Below are 15,737 nucleotides of genomic sequence, written 5' to 3'. Positions count from 1 at the left end.
TAATTCTAACTGAGAAACAGAATATAAATTTCCCAAAGGGATTCAGAATCCTCCAGGGTAGACTCAAGCCTTCTAAGCTATCTCTGAGATTATTTAAAATCACTTAAAGTTGAGGAACACCAGGGTCCAGCTATGGCCCTCCTCAAAGAGTTTTAAAATTACTGCCAAACTCCTGGGCTAAATTATTTTTAATTAAAAACTGGTCCTCAGTATAAATGCCTTGCAAAAGGGGCTATTTCTGAAGTTTCTTCCCTCTAACATGAGAGTGTTTGGCATTCCTCAGATTCTATGTGTTAGTCATCTGCAGGTAAATACACAAACCTGTGAATAGAAAGGCTTCAGTTTAAAAAAAAAAAAAGCTTCAGTTGTACCTTAGAAAGTTAACATGTGTATTTATGGATGTGTATCCCTACACAAATAGATATGCAAATATATAAACATAAGAAGAATTTTAAAATAAACAGTATGAAGATTCTATTAATAGCTCTCATAATAAAGTTCAGTTCAGTTCAGTTCAGTCTCTCAGTCATGTCCGACTCTTTGCGACCCCATGAATCGCAGCACGCCAGGCCTCCCTGTCCATCACCAACTCCTGGAGTTCACTCAAACTCATGTCCATAATAAAGGAGACCTTCTTAATCCAAAAAAATATAGTTTACTGTAACAAACAGAAGCCGCTCCCTGTCAATACACATATGCAACATCAAGGATAAAATGTATAGGTAAAAAAAAAAGGGGCACGTACGAACACAAAGTAAAAATTCACCCCATGAATAGGAAGACACAGAGTTAAGTTCTGTGGAAGCAGACATGGGTTCTGCTTGCAGGGAACTTCTAGTTTGGTAGAGGCTTGCACAAAGGCAGATAAAAGAGAATTCATCCCCTTTGTTCAGAGATGAAAAGGAAACAAAGGCAGATCAAATCAAAGATGACCTCGCGGCTACATTAACTCTATACTGAAGTCATCAACCCACCATTAAGACCACGGAGACTACAGACATGGGGGTGAGGGTAGGTGGGTAAAAACAGCAGAAGACAACTACAACATGACATTTTCCCCCGCATTACTAAGCAACAAAGAAGAACCGCTATTTATTTTAAGTTAGTATCACTTCTTTTCCTTAACAAGCATTTCCTAAGGTAACAATGAAGCAGAGAGGAGAGGAGGACAGACACTGCATTTTCCTCCAGCAGCCTACCTCAGAGGTTCTCAGCTGGGGTAATCTGTCTCCCAGGCACATTTGACAATGCTGGGGACATTTGGCCATAGAGAGATGCTAGAGGGTGAAGCTCAGAGATCTGCTACTAAACATCATACAATACACAGCACCCCAAAACAAAGAATTATCTGTCCTCAAATGTCCATGATGCTGAGGCTGAGAAACCAAGGCATGGTTGGATATTAAAAAATTTTTAAATCAGTAAGTCTAGAGTATAAAAGCGTTTAGAACCACTTTAAGAAGGACTGTACAGTAAGATTCTCCTCCTTGACAAGATAGCTACCGTTCTCCTAAAAATATCTGATAGATCCATAGTGAGGAAATAAAACAAGCTGAGAAATATTAGCACAGAAACACTTTTAACTTCAATTATCAGCATACACATGAAAAATAAACTAGAAAGATGGGACAATTTTTTGCTCAATTGATTTTGAATCAACAGCTTGTAGAACCACAGAAGCCAATGTGGTCACATTTGTAATTTAGATCAAATCTGACAAAAGATTAAACAAACTCCGTTCCTAAGAAAAAAGCCAGGAATACTAAAAATAAAAGATTAGCTTCTAAACTAATAGAAGAAAAAACCTAGTGATTTTTGAGGAGATGCTCATTTCCAGTCAAAGATGTTCAAAATTATTTTCCTGGGCCCATTATTAAAAGATATTTCTCTTTTATTTTGTGATTTTATGATAAGAAAGAATAATGTGGAAAATGAATAAGCTAACAAACACTTCAGTTCAGTTCAGTTCAGTCGCTCAGTCATGTCCGACTCTTTGCGACCCCATGAATCACAGCGTGCCAGGCCTCCCTGTCCATCACCAACTCCCAGACTTCACTCAGACTCATGTCCATCAAGTCCGTGATGCCATCCAGCCATCTAATCCTCTGTCGTCCCCTTCTTCTCCTGCCCCCAATCCCTCTAAAGCATCAGAGTGTTTTCCAATGAGTCAACTCTTCCCATGAGGTGGCCAAAGTACTGGAGTTTCAGCTTTAGCATCAGTCCTTCCAAAGAACACCCAGGTCCTTTAGAATGAATTGGTTGGATCCCCTTGCAGTCCAACAGACCCTCAAGAGTCTTCTCCAACACCACAGTTCAAAAGCATCAGTTCTTCAGCGCTCAGCTTTCTTCACACTCCAACTCTCACATCCATATATGACTATTGGAAAAACCATAGCCTTCACTAGACGGACCTTTGTTGGCAAAGTAATGTCTCTGCTTTTGAATATGCTATCTAGGTTGGTCATAACTTTCCTTCCAAGGAGTAAGCATCTTTTAATTTCATGGCTGCAATCACCATCTGCAGTGATTCTGGAGCCCCCAAAAATAAAGTCTGACACTGTTTCCACTGTTTCCCCATCTATTTCCCATTAAGTGATGGGACCAGATGCCATGATCTTCGTTTTCTGAATGTTGAGCTTTAAGCCAACTTTTTCACTCTCCTCTTTCACTTTCATCAAGAGGCTTGTTAGTTCCTCTTCACTTTCTGCCGTAGGGGTGATGTCATCTGCATATCTGAGGTTATTGATATTTCTCCCGGCAGTCTTGATTCCAGCTTGTGCTTCTTCCAGCCCAGTGTTTCTCATGATGTACTCTGCACAGAAGTTAAATAAGCAGGGTGACAATATACAGCCTTGACGTATTCCTTCTCCTATCTGGAACCAGTCTGTTGTTCCATGTCCAGTTCCAACTGTTGCTTCCTGACCTGCATATAGGTTTCTCAAGAGGCAGGTCAGGTGGTCTGGTATTCCCATCTCTTTCAGAATTTTCCACAATTAGGTGTTAATATTACAATGCATTATATCCTAACACAAAAAGATAATTATTTCCTATGGAAGTCATGCCCTCTGCAAAGCAGAGACAATAAGGAATAGCAAAACAACAGAGCAGCTTTCAAATGACTTCTATAAGAAAGCTTATAATTGGTCACTAAGTTTGTAAAAAAGAAAAAAAAGGATGTGAGAAACAGAATGAAAATATTATCATCTACATAAGGGAGCTGGTTTATTACTGTAAACAAAACACCTTCATTTAACAAAAATATTTCCAAATCCAAAATCTGTGATCTTAATCTGTCTCTGACTATGACTATTTTGGGTTTCCCTTGTGGCTCAGATGTAAAAGAATCTGCCTACAGTGAGGGACACCTGGGTTCAATCCCTGAGTTGGGAAGTTTCCCTGGAGAAGGGAAAGGCTACCCACTGCAGTATTCTGGCCTGGAGAATTCCATGGACTATACAGTTGGAAAGAGTCGGACACGACTGAGCGACTTTCACTTCACTATCTGTCTCTGAAATGGACATATGTGATAGCAACAGCAAAATTCTCTAAGTCACTTCTTCATTACCATATAGAAAATAAACAGCCAATGGGAATTTGCTGTACAACTTGGAACTCAAACTGGGGCTCGAGATCAACTTAGAGGGGTTGGGACGGGGACGAAGATGGGAGAGAGGTTTCAAAGGGAGGGGACATACGTATATCTGTGGTTGACTCATGTTGATGTCTGGCAGAAACCAACACAATTCTGTAAAGCAATTATTCTTTAATTAAAAATGAATTTAAAATTTAAAAAAGAAAAAAAAATAGTCACTTCTTTAATTACATTATTATCTAGCAGCTAGCTCTGTAACTGTAGGACTTTATGTGATAAAGCCTGACTAAGAGGGAAATACATTATTGCTACAAATATAAAAGGAACTCAGGACGGGGTGAGAAAGGAGGGAGGTCAAAGAGGAAGGGGATATATGTATATATGTATACAGACAGCTGATTCACTTCGTTGTACAGCAGAAACTAACAACACTGTAAATCAATTATATTTAATTAATCATTGTAATCAATTAAAAAAAAAAAAAGGAACCCAATCCATAAGTAGGGAGGGGCAAATAACATGAGATCATGCTGGAAGGGGATGAACTTATCTTAGGATGACTTTACACCTGGCCTGAAGCTTCTCACAACTCTCACCCCTCAACCTTGTCTCTATAGAGAGTTTGACAATGGAGACCTCTCCCTGCTGCTCCCTGTGATCTCTAGCTCAGTGTGTGAGGGGCAGTCACTAGCACAACTGTATTTGCATCTCCTGTCAGCAGGGATCTTGGTGAGATGAGTAGACTGGACTAAAATAAGACACCAACACACAAGTAAAACACCCCAGTGAAGGCAACTCTTGAGTTGCCAATCAATTAGGGAACTGTCTTCAAAGGAAGCTCTGTCAACTAGGCACTTAATAAAAACAAACGATGTTTACACTAGCATCTCAACAAATGAAGAACAAGAGCAGAAAGGCAAGATTTATATTTACTACCTGCATTTTATAAAAAAGGAGATGTTATACATCAGCCAGAAATTTTTGAAAGAAATGCTATCTGAGAAGTATTTGGGTTGGCCAAAAAGTTCATTCAGGGTTTTCCATAAAATGTTATGGCAACTTTTAGCCAACCCAGTACTTTCTTGTCCCTTATGAATCAATAACCTTTTTGGTTTTATTAACTAAAATTATCTTTTTTCAGAGTTTTGCACTATATAAAAAAAGCTCAGATTTTAGTTAACCAAGGGAAAATTAAGGCAGTGCCTTTAAGCTCAATAAAGGAAACAACTGGCCATCAAATAAGCCTGTCTGAGAGAGACATATTGAGTTACTATTGGATACAACATTGAACAATTACAGCTTTAAACAAAAAATACTGAGGTTTCAAAATTCCACATTGCCTCATTTTCTTTTTATCTATATGGACTTTGAGTAGCTCACTCAATTTTAAAGAATTAAGGGAACACTTTCCACATCATTTTGCAACAAAACATGAATGATGCTTGACCTGGAACGATTAACTCAGACAGTAAACAATTACTTTCATTCGGGCCCAGTATAAAAAGGAGGAGGGCCCGTGAGAGTCAAAACATGGTTGGAAATGGCTAATGTCCTTTGGAATTTGGTACAAAACGAAGATTCAGAAATTCTGAGGTATTGTTGCCGTACAATCTCTCACCAAGGTTTAGATTTTTTTTTTTTTAATGAGTATTTTGTTTTGTTTTACAAAAAGCAATGCTTTTTCTCTGGGGTTGCAAAGCTCAGTTTAAGTCTTCTCTTGGTCTCGGTCGGTCTCATTGTTATTCCTGAGCTTTGTCTCAGCTGCACGTCACGATGATCAGCCCTCCGTGGTTTCAGTCATTCCACCAGTGTTACGTCTTATACCAATTCATGGAGCGTTTCACGGCTTTGACCCAGTTCCCCATATTCATTTCATATTCTTGCCATTTCTTCTGGGGCTTGAAAACCATTTCACTTTGCCTCAGTTTCTTTAGCTCCTCCTTGTCACTCCAAAACCCTACAGATGAAAAAATTTATTCTCAAGTTTGAAGGCAAATAATGAGCCCAAAAACTTTACCTATAAACCTATGTGAACTGGAGCAAAGGTAAACAGTCACTACTTTAAAACACAATTCAAAATTTTTGTTGCTTTGAACTTTGTTAGATTGACTATCCCTGGGAATAATATACATTAGGATTTAACAAAAATCTTTTGGTTTCTAACTAGCAGAGTAATTTCTGTATGGAACGGCACCAAATCATTTCTAGAACAACCATATCTTGCCATCATTTAATTTCATGACTAGTTATTAAGAAAGAAAAAAACACAAGTAAGAAATAGTATACTTTCTTTATATACAATTCTTAAAAAAAGATAAATTAAGATTTTTTTTGGGCCATGCTGCTCAACTTGCACAGGACCTTAATTCCCTGACCAGGGATTGAACCCGGGCCCATGGCAATGAAAGCATTGAATCCTAACCACTCGACCACCAGGGAATTCCCTAAATTAAGATTTCTATCATATATCTTGGAAGTAAGAAGCAATTCCCTAGGATAAGCACAAAATTCAAAATTGGGAATTAATATAATAAATAGTTTCTTTTTAAAACTCTTGCATTTCATGCAAGGCTTTCTTCTAATGTTTTCTTTCTATTTACAAAGTCAGCATTTTAGATTGTATTTAAAGATATTAATTTATAGAAGTTATTAAAAGACTAGAAATAATTTTATTAGTATACTACACAATTGGATAAATCTAGTCTACGGGGTCACACAGAGTCAGACACGACTGAAGAGACTTGGCAGCAGTCATGAAAATAAATATGTTCTTAAAATCCATATTTTCAGAATTTATTATTTACACTTAAAGGCATATATATTTTCCAGTTCAGTTCAGTTCAGTCGCTCAGTCGTGTCCAACTCTTTGCGACCCCATGAATTGCAGGACGCCAGGCCTCCCTGTCCATCACTAACTCCCGGAGTTCACTCAAACTCACATCCATCGAGTCGGTGATACCATCCAGCCATCTCATCCTCTGTCGTCCCCTTTTCCTCCTGCCCCCAATCCTGCCCAGCATCAGAGTCTGTTCCAATGAGTCAACTCTTATATATTTTAAGAGTTCTTTTATTAAATATGTATTGAACACACCCAGTTTCTGGGTGAATTTTGAAAATACAGAGAATCTACATAGCCTTCATGTCTCAATTTTCTGAAAGAGAAATAATCCAATCAGAAATTTCAGATTTTCTAGGACTTTTCTGGTGGTCCAGTGGCTAACACTCTGCCCTCCCAATGCAGGGGGGCCTGCATTCGATCCCTGGTCAGGGAACTAGATCCCATATGCAGCAACTGAGAGTTCCCATGCCACAGTTAAGACCTGACACAGCCAAAAAATATAACATAATCATTATTTAAAAAAAAAAAAGAGAAAGAAATTTCAGATTTTCCAAGGAGGTAAAACTGCTCCCTATAGCTAGTAAAGTATCTTTGTTTTGAAATTAAATACAGATGATGTAAATACCATTCAAGCCACTATGTTACGTGGGAGAATTATTTGCCTGTGTTTTTTATTTAGTAGTAGTGTGTGCTCAATCGTGTCCAACTCTTTGCTATACCTCAGACTGTAGCCTGCTTCAAGAGACTCTGACATACTTAGTTTCATATGGTGATAAGTGTAGAACAATTTTGCTTATGAGCATTTGGCTTACTGTAATGATAAGCTTAATTTATCCAATTTTCAAGAGTTGTTTACATACTTAGAACATTTTTCTTGTTATAGTTCTAATTTTGCTCAGTTAGGCATGTGAAATTAGTAAAAACAACATCAACTATATTAAACTTAAGAGTTGAAATATATAGAGGAACTTAAATTTTTTAATGACGATGATAATTTAAGGGAAAGTTATTTTCTTCAACTTGAATTAATCAAACATCAATCAATGAACAAATGAAAGTAACTGTTTCAATGTTATTCCAAGATAACAGATTTTTAGTAGAATAAAGATTAGGACGACCTTAATTTGATTTGATGCTTTTTCGGTCCATAACTTTAACTAATAAATAATAGCCTAAACTTTTTAAGTGTAAGATATCTTGTTTTGCACAAACGCTCCTCCCTTCCATATAGGAACACAGGAAAACACTCCCACAGTCTCAAGCATCATCCTGCTCCCTAGGGAACCCTCTAATTGGCCTCCCAACTAATTAGTGAAAACACTAGTTGCCAAAGCAATCTGTTCAAATGTAGGTCTATCCATATCCTTCTGCTTAAAATTCTTCAGTGGCTCGCCTATGCATTCAAGATCAAGCCCAAACTCCTCTTTAGGAAGAGGCACTGTGACTGGACGTGTCTGCACCACCCCAGCCTCCCCTCTTGCTCTCATTCTATCAGCACCAGAATGGGCCAGGACCTTTGCACGAACTGCCTTCACTATTGGACCACTCACCCTCTATCCTCTCCTCACCTGGCTGTGTGCTAACCCCTTCAAAACTGAACTATACATTGTCTCCTCTGGGAAAACCTACACCCATTGCCTCATACGGCGGCTATTCACTGGGTTTATTATATCATAATGGGTTGGTTTGCCTGAGTGTTCCCAGTGGAGACTCCCGTAACTGGGACTGTGTCATTTAAACTTTAGTCCCAGCAGTGACTGTGGTAACAGGAGCTAGACAAATGTTCAATAAATAGAAGAATAAAGTGGTTTCTAATACCAAAGATGGCTTCCCTGGTGGCTCAGTGGTAAAGAACCTGCCTGCTAATGCAGGAGATACAAGTTCAATCCCTGGGTCAGGAAGATCCCCTTGAGAAGGAAACTGCAACCCACTCTAGTATTCTTGCCTGGGAAATCCCATGGATAGAGAAGCCAGCAGGCTACAGTCCATGGGGTTGCAAAAGAGTTGGATAGGACTTAGCTGCTAAACAACAATAATGCATCAGAAAGTTTACCCAGAGAGACAAAGACCAGAGCAGGTGAGAATTAATTTTCCTGGCCTCATACTTCTCACTGAAGGAGAGCAGCAAGAATGGAAGAGGTGCAGCTAGACCCACCATAGAAGAGTACGGGTCATAGGAGTATTTTATGAGTGAAGGGTATGCATGTATGGAGCATATGGCCACCAAGGCTTTCCAGATCTTTGGTGCAATTTTGTGCTTTGAGAGGAGAAATGGTATCTGTAGGAAATGGTTTTGCAAGACAGTTCTCATTTTCATAAAACCCACACATACCAACAGCAAGGCCAGCTAGAGAAGCTGCGCCTGAGCAGGACATATCAACGTGGACGGGTCTGTCTATAGTCTCATTAATCAGGTCTGAAGTCATCTGCATAATAAAACTGTTCTTACAAACTCCTCCATCTGCCCTGTGGGGAGCAAGATATTGGAGATAAATTACTGTAACAAAAGCACAAAAACATTATTATTCTTTTTAAAAAAGATACACACATCTTTGTTTAGATCCTTGATTTTATTTTTAAAGTTTAACTTTTTAATTCCAAAATTATGTCACTTAGCATTGACCTGAAGATCACAATTTTTAAACATTTTCCTTGTTCCTGCCATCAATTTTCCTACCTGCCCGGCTTGTCCTGCGACTAGTGACCAAGTGAACTAAGCTAACATAAAAATTCATTTGGACATTCTGGCAAAAAATACATGAAGCTTCCATAATAAAAGGATACCCACACACTCAAAAAAGAAACATTAAAGATTTTTATAATATACATATAGGTGCTGCTGCTGCTGCTGCTGCTGCTAAGTTGCTTCAGTCGTGTCCAACTCTGTGTGACCCCATAGATGGCAGCCCACCAGGCTCCGCCGTCCCTGGGATTCTCCAGGCAAGAACACTAGAGTGGCTTGCCATTTCCTTCTCCAATGCGTGAAAGTGAAACGTGAAAGTGAAGTTGCTTAGTCGTGTCCAACTCTTAACGACCCCATGGACTGCAGCCTACCAGGCTCCTCCATCCATGGGATTTTCCAGGCAAGAGTACTGGAGTGGGTTGCCATTGCCTTCTCCGATATAGTGCTAAGAGCCTCTCAAATTCCATATTGGTCTATATTTTCCTTAAATCCAAAATTAGCTTTCCGTCCTCTCCAAATTCCTATGACCAAGAATTTTGTTGCAAAGAAGGTAACCATATGTTCTTTTTGAAATCCTGAATAATCATAATGATGAAAATACCAATAGCAGCTAGCACTGATTTCTAATTTCTAATGAAATCTCTTAGAAACAAAGTGTACATACCGGATTTTTCTTACAGGAATATGGATCTCTTTCTGCATCATCTCATATAACTGTTTGTTTCTAGTTAAAAAAAAAAGAAACTACTTAGACGCAATTCATATCGTAATAATTTTCTATTTTTTCCAATCTAAAATAGTAAAAACTGTGGTTTTATTTACATGATAGTTATAAAATATGCAAATGAAAACATTAAATATATTATGCTAACTGGACATCAATAACAGATGCTCAAATAAGCAAGAGATTCAGGGCCTTCTGTTTTTCACTGTGACACAAGAGAACATACTTTTTCTTTCAGAATTGAATTTAATCTATTACCATTCTTGCAAATACAAATATAAAGCAAGTATCCATTTAATAGGTATGGATGACACACCATAGATGGCATTTTTAAAAAATCATAAAATATAAAAAATAATGATTTTATAATCAGAGAAAATGTAAACATTACAAGTGTTCCATTAGATCCATTCATGACAGTTCCATTCTTAATTTTAATAAGCTACACCTGACCCATAACAAAAGGACCAAAGGGAATATACAGAAAGAATAGTCTTGGTGAGTCAATCTTTGAATATCACAGCAGCATTATTAGTTAGAATTCTCCTTTATGAATCAGAAAACAAAAACTTTTCAAAGTACAAATTTTGAATTTTTTATTCATAATAAATTATATATTTTAAAAATCATTCAATTTTAAGATATCAAATCTAAAGTGGTACTGGTACTATTAATTGTGGAAAAAAGATGCAGAAAAATAGCAAATAGCAATAAGAATAGATTGTATCATATAGTATGAATTAAGAGTCTCATACTCTACTGACTGAGCTAGCTGGGCCATATTCAGTATGAATTAAACTAAAGGTATAAAGAATTAAAATTTAAAAAAATTAATTTAGTTTAGTAGAAGTTAATCAAGGGAAACAGCAATACTATATGAGGAGGGGGTAGTTTAGGGCAGGTTGTGGTACCTGAAAGCTATAGACTCCAATATTGCTCGAACAAGGTGGTATTTATTGGTGGAAGGCTTCAAACCCATGAAAGAGGCACACGCACAGGGGTCATTCAATGGAGCCTAAAGTAAGAGACAGTAAGAATATATAATTATTGCTCTAAATTATATCTGTAGACTTGAAAGTATATTATATTAAAACAATAAAAATATAGCCATTTTAGGAAAAAAAGAATGCTTATTTAGAGACAGTTTTAACATAAACGACAGCCCCCAAATTATGTCAATTATTCAAATAACTTTTTGATAGGACTTAAGCAAGGTTGAGTCACAGATATTAGATTTGTGAGTCGGATCTTCTGTTTGTGCCTGTACAAAGAAAAGGGTTTGAAGCCCAGAGTAATAAATTATGAAATGCTTAGCTAGATATATGAGGAAAATGAAAAGCAATGCTAGTATTTCCCCTTTTCTCCAACTATAAAGTGTTTACACTGAAATTGTCTACTAAGTAGAAAGGCTTTTTGAAGATACTAAGTTAAGACTTCAATAAAACCACAATGCAAAAAATGTGTTTTTCAGTGTCATAATTTATATCCAATATAGTGTCAGACTTTCAAACTAAACTCTATTTCTTAGTTTACATAGTATTATTGACTAACATCAGAAACGACTCAACCTAACATTTGCCTTGAAAAGGCCGTAATTGAGCTGGAATTATGCATTCATCAGATGAAGTTTGGACTCATCTTCGCATCGCCAGAAATGCAAGACGATTCTGAGACAGGAAACTGAAACACAGAGTTCCCTGTGAGAGCTCGCCATCTCTGAAGGGAACAGGCAGAACAGTTCCAACACACCCACACAAGGTCATGATGGAGGAACAGGCTGGGGCTGTCAGGAAATGAAGGTGCCCAGAAGCACCTTCTAACTTCAGGGCCTGGCACACATTTACCTGGAAAACTTTCTACCATATCTTCTACTAGTTAATCCTACTTCCCTTCCACAATTTGGCTCAGCTTCCTCTGGGAAAACTTCTAATCGCAGAGACTAGATCAGGTGCCCCACCATCCATTTTTTATGGAATCCTGTAACTCCTCATCATATCACGTGCCACAGTTCATCATCACATGTATCTGTGTTTGTTGAAACTTCCTCTTCCCCGCTACACCGTTAGCATCACAGGCAGAAACTCATCTGACGAGTTCACGTGTATCTCTGGGGCCTGGCACTGCACCTGCCCCTCACAAGGGATCAATACACATCTGCTGAATCCACCAACAAGCAATGCTTTTCCTAATGTCTCAACTGAAGGAATTCTGCTTTACATCTTATCTTTACCATGACCTAGATGTTCCTCCTCCTGTGATTTTATTTTGATAATTTTCCACAATCATTAATACCTTTTGGTGATTCACACAGTAGAAGCTGACATACAGTAAAGCTGGTCTATATACCAAATGACAGAAGACAGTAAAACAAAGATGGGTCCGCCTCAACCAGTTCAATTAGCTCCTAGTAGTATGCTAGGGCTTCCCTGGTGGCTCAGATGGTAAAAAATCCGCCTTCAATGTGGGAGACCTGGGTTTGATCCCTGGGTTGGGAAGACGCCCTAGAGGAGGACATGACAACCCACTCCAGTATTCTTGCCTCGAGAATCCCCATGGACAGAAGAGCCTGGTGGGCTACAGTCCACAGGGTCGCAAAGAGTTGGACACGACTGAGCGACCAAGTACAGCACAATATGCTATTTTTTTATTTTTATTTTTTGGGCACACCACGTGGCTTGTGGGATTTCAGTTCCCCCACCAGGGATTGAACCTACCCCCTGACAGTGAAATTTCCCTGGACTGTCAGGGAATTCCTTTGCTACCGTTCTTTTCTTGCATAAAAATGACTTCTTCCAATATACCACATAAAATCTTGATAGAACTGGCCTGAAATCACTTTTGTACAAATAGCTATGAACATATTTTTCCATTAGTAATAAGTCATCTTGAGGGGTTATAAATTCCATGGAAATCTAAACATTTCTTTATAGGTTACAACGTCCCTGCATTTGTTAATCCAAGTGAATCTCTGTTTGGGATGATAAAACAGGAAAAACAAGGTCCTTTGAAAAGGCCTGATCACATCTTGCCAGGGCAGACAGCCTCCAGCTACACCTCCAATCTATCACTGCCAAGCCCATCAAGGGAGCTCTCCAGAACCATCAACAGACCAGGAACAACAGGACTCAGCAAAGTTATGTGTTGTTCCCTGAGCAAAACCAGCAGACTCCTGCCTGGGGCACACTACCTGCTCCAGCAGGCCCTTGTCCCCAGCGGAACTTCAGCCTAATTTCCTGGGGGCTTGCAGGATGGTTCATGCCCCCATGCCTCTTATCCTTGTCAATCTAGACCATAAAAGTAAGTTCCTCTGGCTCTAGTTGTCTTAGAAATATTATAAGAGTATTTTATGCTACACCAGGAAACAGCCTGGCAGAGTGGTTAAGAACTTGGACTTCAAAAAAAAAAAAGAACTTGAACTTTAGAGTCCTACAAGCTAGCTGTGCCACTCACTGGCTGTGTGAGGCTGCCAGTCTGGGGCTTGAAACATGGCTGCTTTAGACAAGGATTCTTGTCCAAAGAATCTTTGTCTGCCAAGTGAGAGAACGGCTCCAAATCTCAGTTTCCTCAGCTTCAGAATGGAGTGATGCAAGTATTTTCTACCTTATTGAGTTACTGAGCATTAAATAAGACAACACATGTGAAGAATTTATGACAGTGCCCAAGACACAGTACCTATTCACAGGTTAGCTGCCACTACAATTTTTACTTTAAGATTTTTTTTTTATGAAGACCATTTTAAAAGTCTTTATTGATATGTTACAATATTCCTTCTAATATTTATGTCTTGGTTTTTTTCTGGCCAGTGAGGTATGTAGCATCTTAGTTCCCTGACCAGGGTTCAAACCCACACACTCTGCACTGGAAGGTGAAGTACAAATCCCTGGAGCACCAGGGACGTCCTCTCACAATTTTAATTTTAGTTGTCATTTCTTATTCAAACCCTTCCCACTACGACTCAATTTCTTCATAACTCTTTCACTATGTTTTCTCAAGATTCCCTTCCATTGTAAATCAACTCCCCTAAGCCTTAAGTAACTCTGAGATGTGTCTTCCACTGATTTTGTGGTTGGTTGCTCTAACAAGCCTGGCTCTTGGCTGGACAAATGGCTTCAACCACAGCCATTCAGTGGCAGGTCCTCAGGCTTCCACACCCCAGGACCAGGAGGACACTGTTCTAGTCTCCCATGACCACTGTCGGCCACTGTATCTCTGCTGTCAGCGTTTGCTAAGGTCTGTACCAACATCACGCTTTATCTCCCTTTCCCTTTCCATGGCTCAGACGTCCCAGTGATCACAGAACTAGAGGGGGAGTTCACAGTCCCTGCTGGCCACAGGGAGAGGAGGTCTTAGCAAACCACTTGAATCCTTGCCTAAAGCAGCCGTGTTTCGAGCCCCTAAAGCTGCCACCACAACTCCAGGGCATGAACACAACTGACTCAAAGTCTACTGAGGCTTGAAAACACAAGGAAGCCCAATCAGATTCCGCCCCTGGAAATATGAACGAGGAAACTCTTCAGAGGGAGCTGATGGGAAAAGATTGCACAAGGTGGAAGAAGGCTGTACTTATTTCCAAACTGTGAAAAGGCAGAAAGTTGAAGGATATGAATGACAATAAACAGAAGCTATGAGGAAGAAAGGGTACAGAGCAAAGCTGGTAAGGAGAAGAAAAAAGCAGAACCACAGAGAGACGGAAACCACAGAGAAGAACGCTGAGAATTACCAGGTCAGCTGCTAACTCCTCTCCATTCCCAGTGCTCAGGAGTGTGCGGACAGACAGCTCCTCTTGGGGGAGTGGAGGTAAGCAAGCCCATTCCTTGCAAATCTAAGAACCCTCACTGGAGCGTGCCTACTCATCTGCTGAAGACTGGCACTCAGCTCAAGGTCCTGTCCACCCTACTATGTATGGCCAACATCACAGTAACTTTAGCATCAAGTAAATGATGATTGATGCTTGCCTCTGATACCTGTGAGGGATGCTCTAGTTTAGCAACCCCCTCCCTAGACAAAACCACAGCAGCTGCATCAATCAATGCTACCCAGTGTCCAACCTCATGCTCTAGCCCCTCTTGCCCACTCCCTACTGTGGCTGTCCCACAAGTTCATCTGTCCTTGAAGTTCCTCCAATGCCCCTTTCTCTGACACCCCTGAGGTTATTAGGAGCCTTTCATATCCTGCCTTCCACTCTCTACAGTTGTAACAGTATTCTAAAATCAAAGGCAGTATCACAGATACATGACCCTTCCTTCCTTCCATTCTCCTAGCCCGCATTTTCTCTAGTTGTTGATGCTGGCAGCTTGTAAGTGATCTCCCCACTATTTTCCGAACAGCTTAGTATCAACACACTATTGTTGTTTGAATTAACTTTCAGTTTCCAATTCAGAGTTTCATTTTACATTAGGAAATAACTGTCCTGTGGTCCTCCCCCACCCCACTTCAACACATGGCCAGGTTACACGCATGGCAGGACAGGGATACTTTGTGAGCAACACAAAATTAAAAACTATATGAGTGATAGTGGGGTCTAATCTTTAGGACTCTAGCGTTACTTGGGGGTTTTTAATTATATATTTCATATTATTTTTACAGGGACATGAGTTGGTAGAGAAGTTAGACAGAGCTGCCAAGACAGTCACAGTGAGGTTCCAGAGCACATTTTTCAAAAAGGGAAGGACCCACAGTCAACTAATTAAACCCTCCCTTTGCTGATGACAACTCTTCATCTAACCTTCCCCCTCAAACCTCAATCAGACAAATAGTCTGCACTCCCTGTCCTAGCATGGATGATCATCAGGTGCCTCGCATTGCTCTGAAGAAGATGCAGTACAATCTCTATATGTAGTCTATAACCTCTTAGTCTTTTAGGATAAAGTATACAGAAGGAAATTATCACAGATATTAA

General features: G+C 39.5%; 1 protein-coding gene across 1 annotated transcript in view; it reads right to left on the bottom strand.

The window, feature by feature from the left end:
- Positions 1 to 1,889: 1,889 nt before the first annotated feature.
- The window catches only part of GK5 (glycerol kinase 5), an 81,726-nt gene continuing 67,878 nt past the window's right edge, over positions 1,890 to 15,737 (bottom strand). Inside the window, exons 13-16 of the mRNA XM_069563707.1 lie at positions 10,750 to 10,853; positions 9,779 to 9,838; positions 8,764 to 8,897; positions 1,890 to 5,549 (exon numbers count right to left, since the gene is read on the bottom strand). Of these exons, the coding sequence (XP_069419808.1) occupies positions 5,404 to 5,549; positions 8,764 to 8,897; positions 9,779 to 9,838; positions 10,750 to 10,853 (444 nt within the window). The 3' untranslated portion in view covers positions 1,890 to 5,403. The remainder of the gene's footprint in view (positions 5,550 to 8,763; positions 8,898 to 9,778; positions 9,839 to 10,749; positions 10,854 to 15,737) is intronic.

The sequence above is a fragment of the Ovis canadensis genome, chromosome 1, assembly GCF_042477335.2.
Source record: "Ovis canadensis isolate MfBH-ARS-UI-01 breed Bighorn chromosome 1, ARS-UI_OviCan_v2, whole genome shotgun sequence".
NCBI classification, from domain to species: Eukaryota; Metazoa; Chordata; class Mammalia; order Artiodactyla; family Bovidae; genus Ovis; species Ovis canadensis.
The sequence above is the reverse complement of the archived record's forward strand: the minus strand, read 5'-3'. Positions and strand labels throughout refer to the sequence as shown.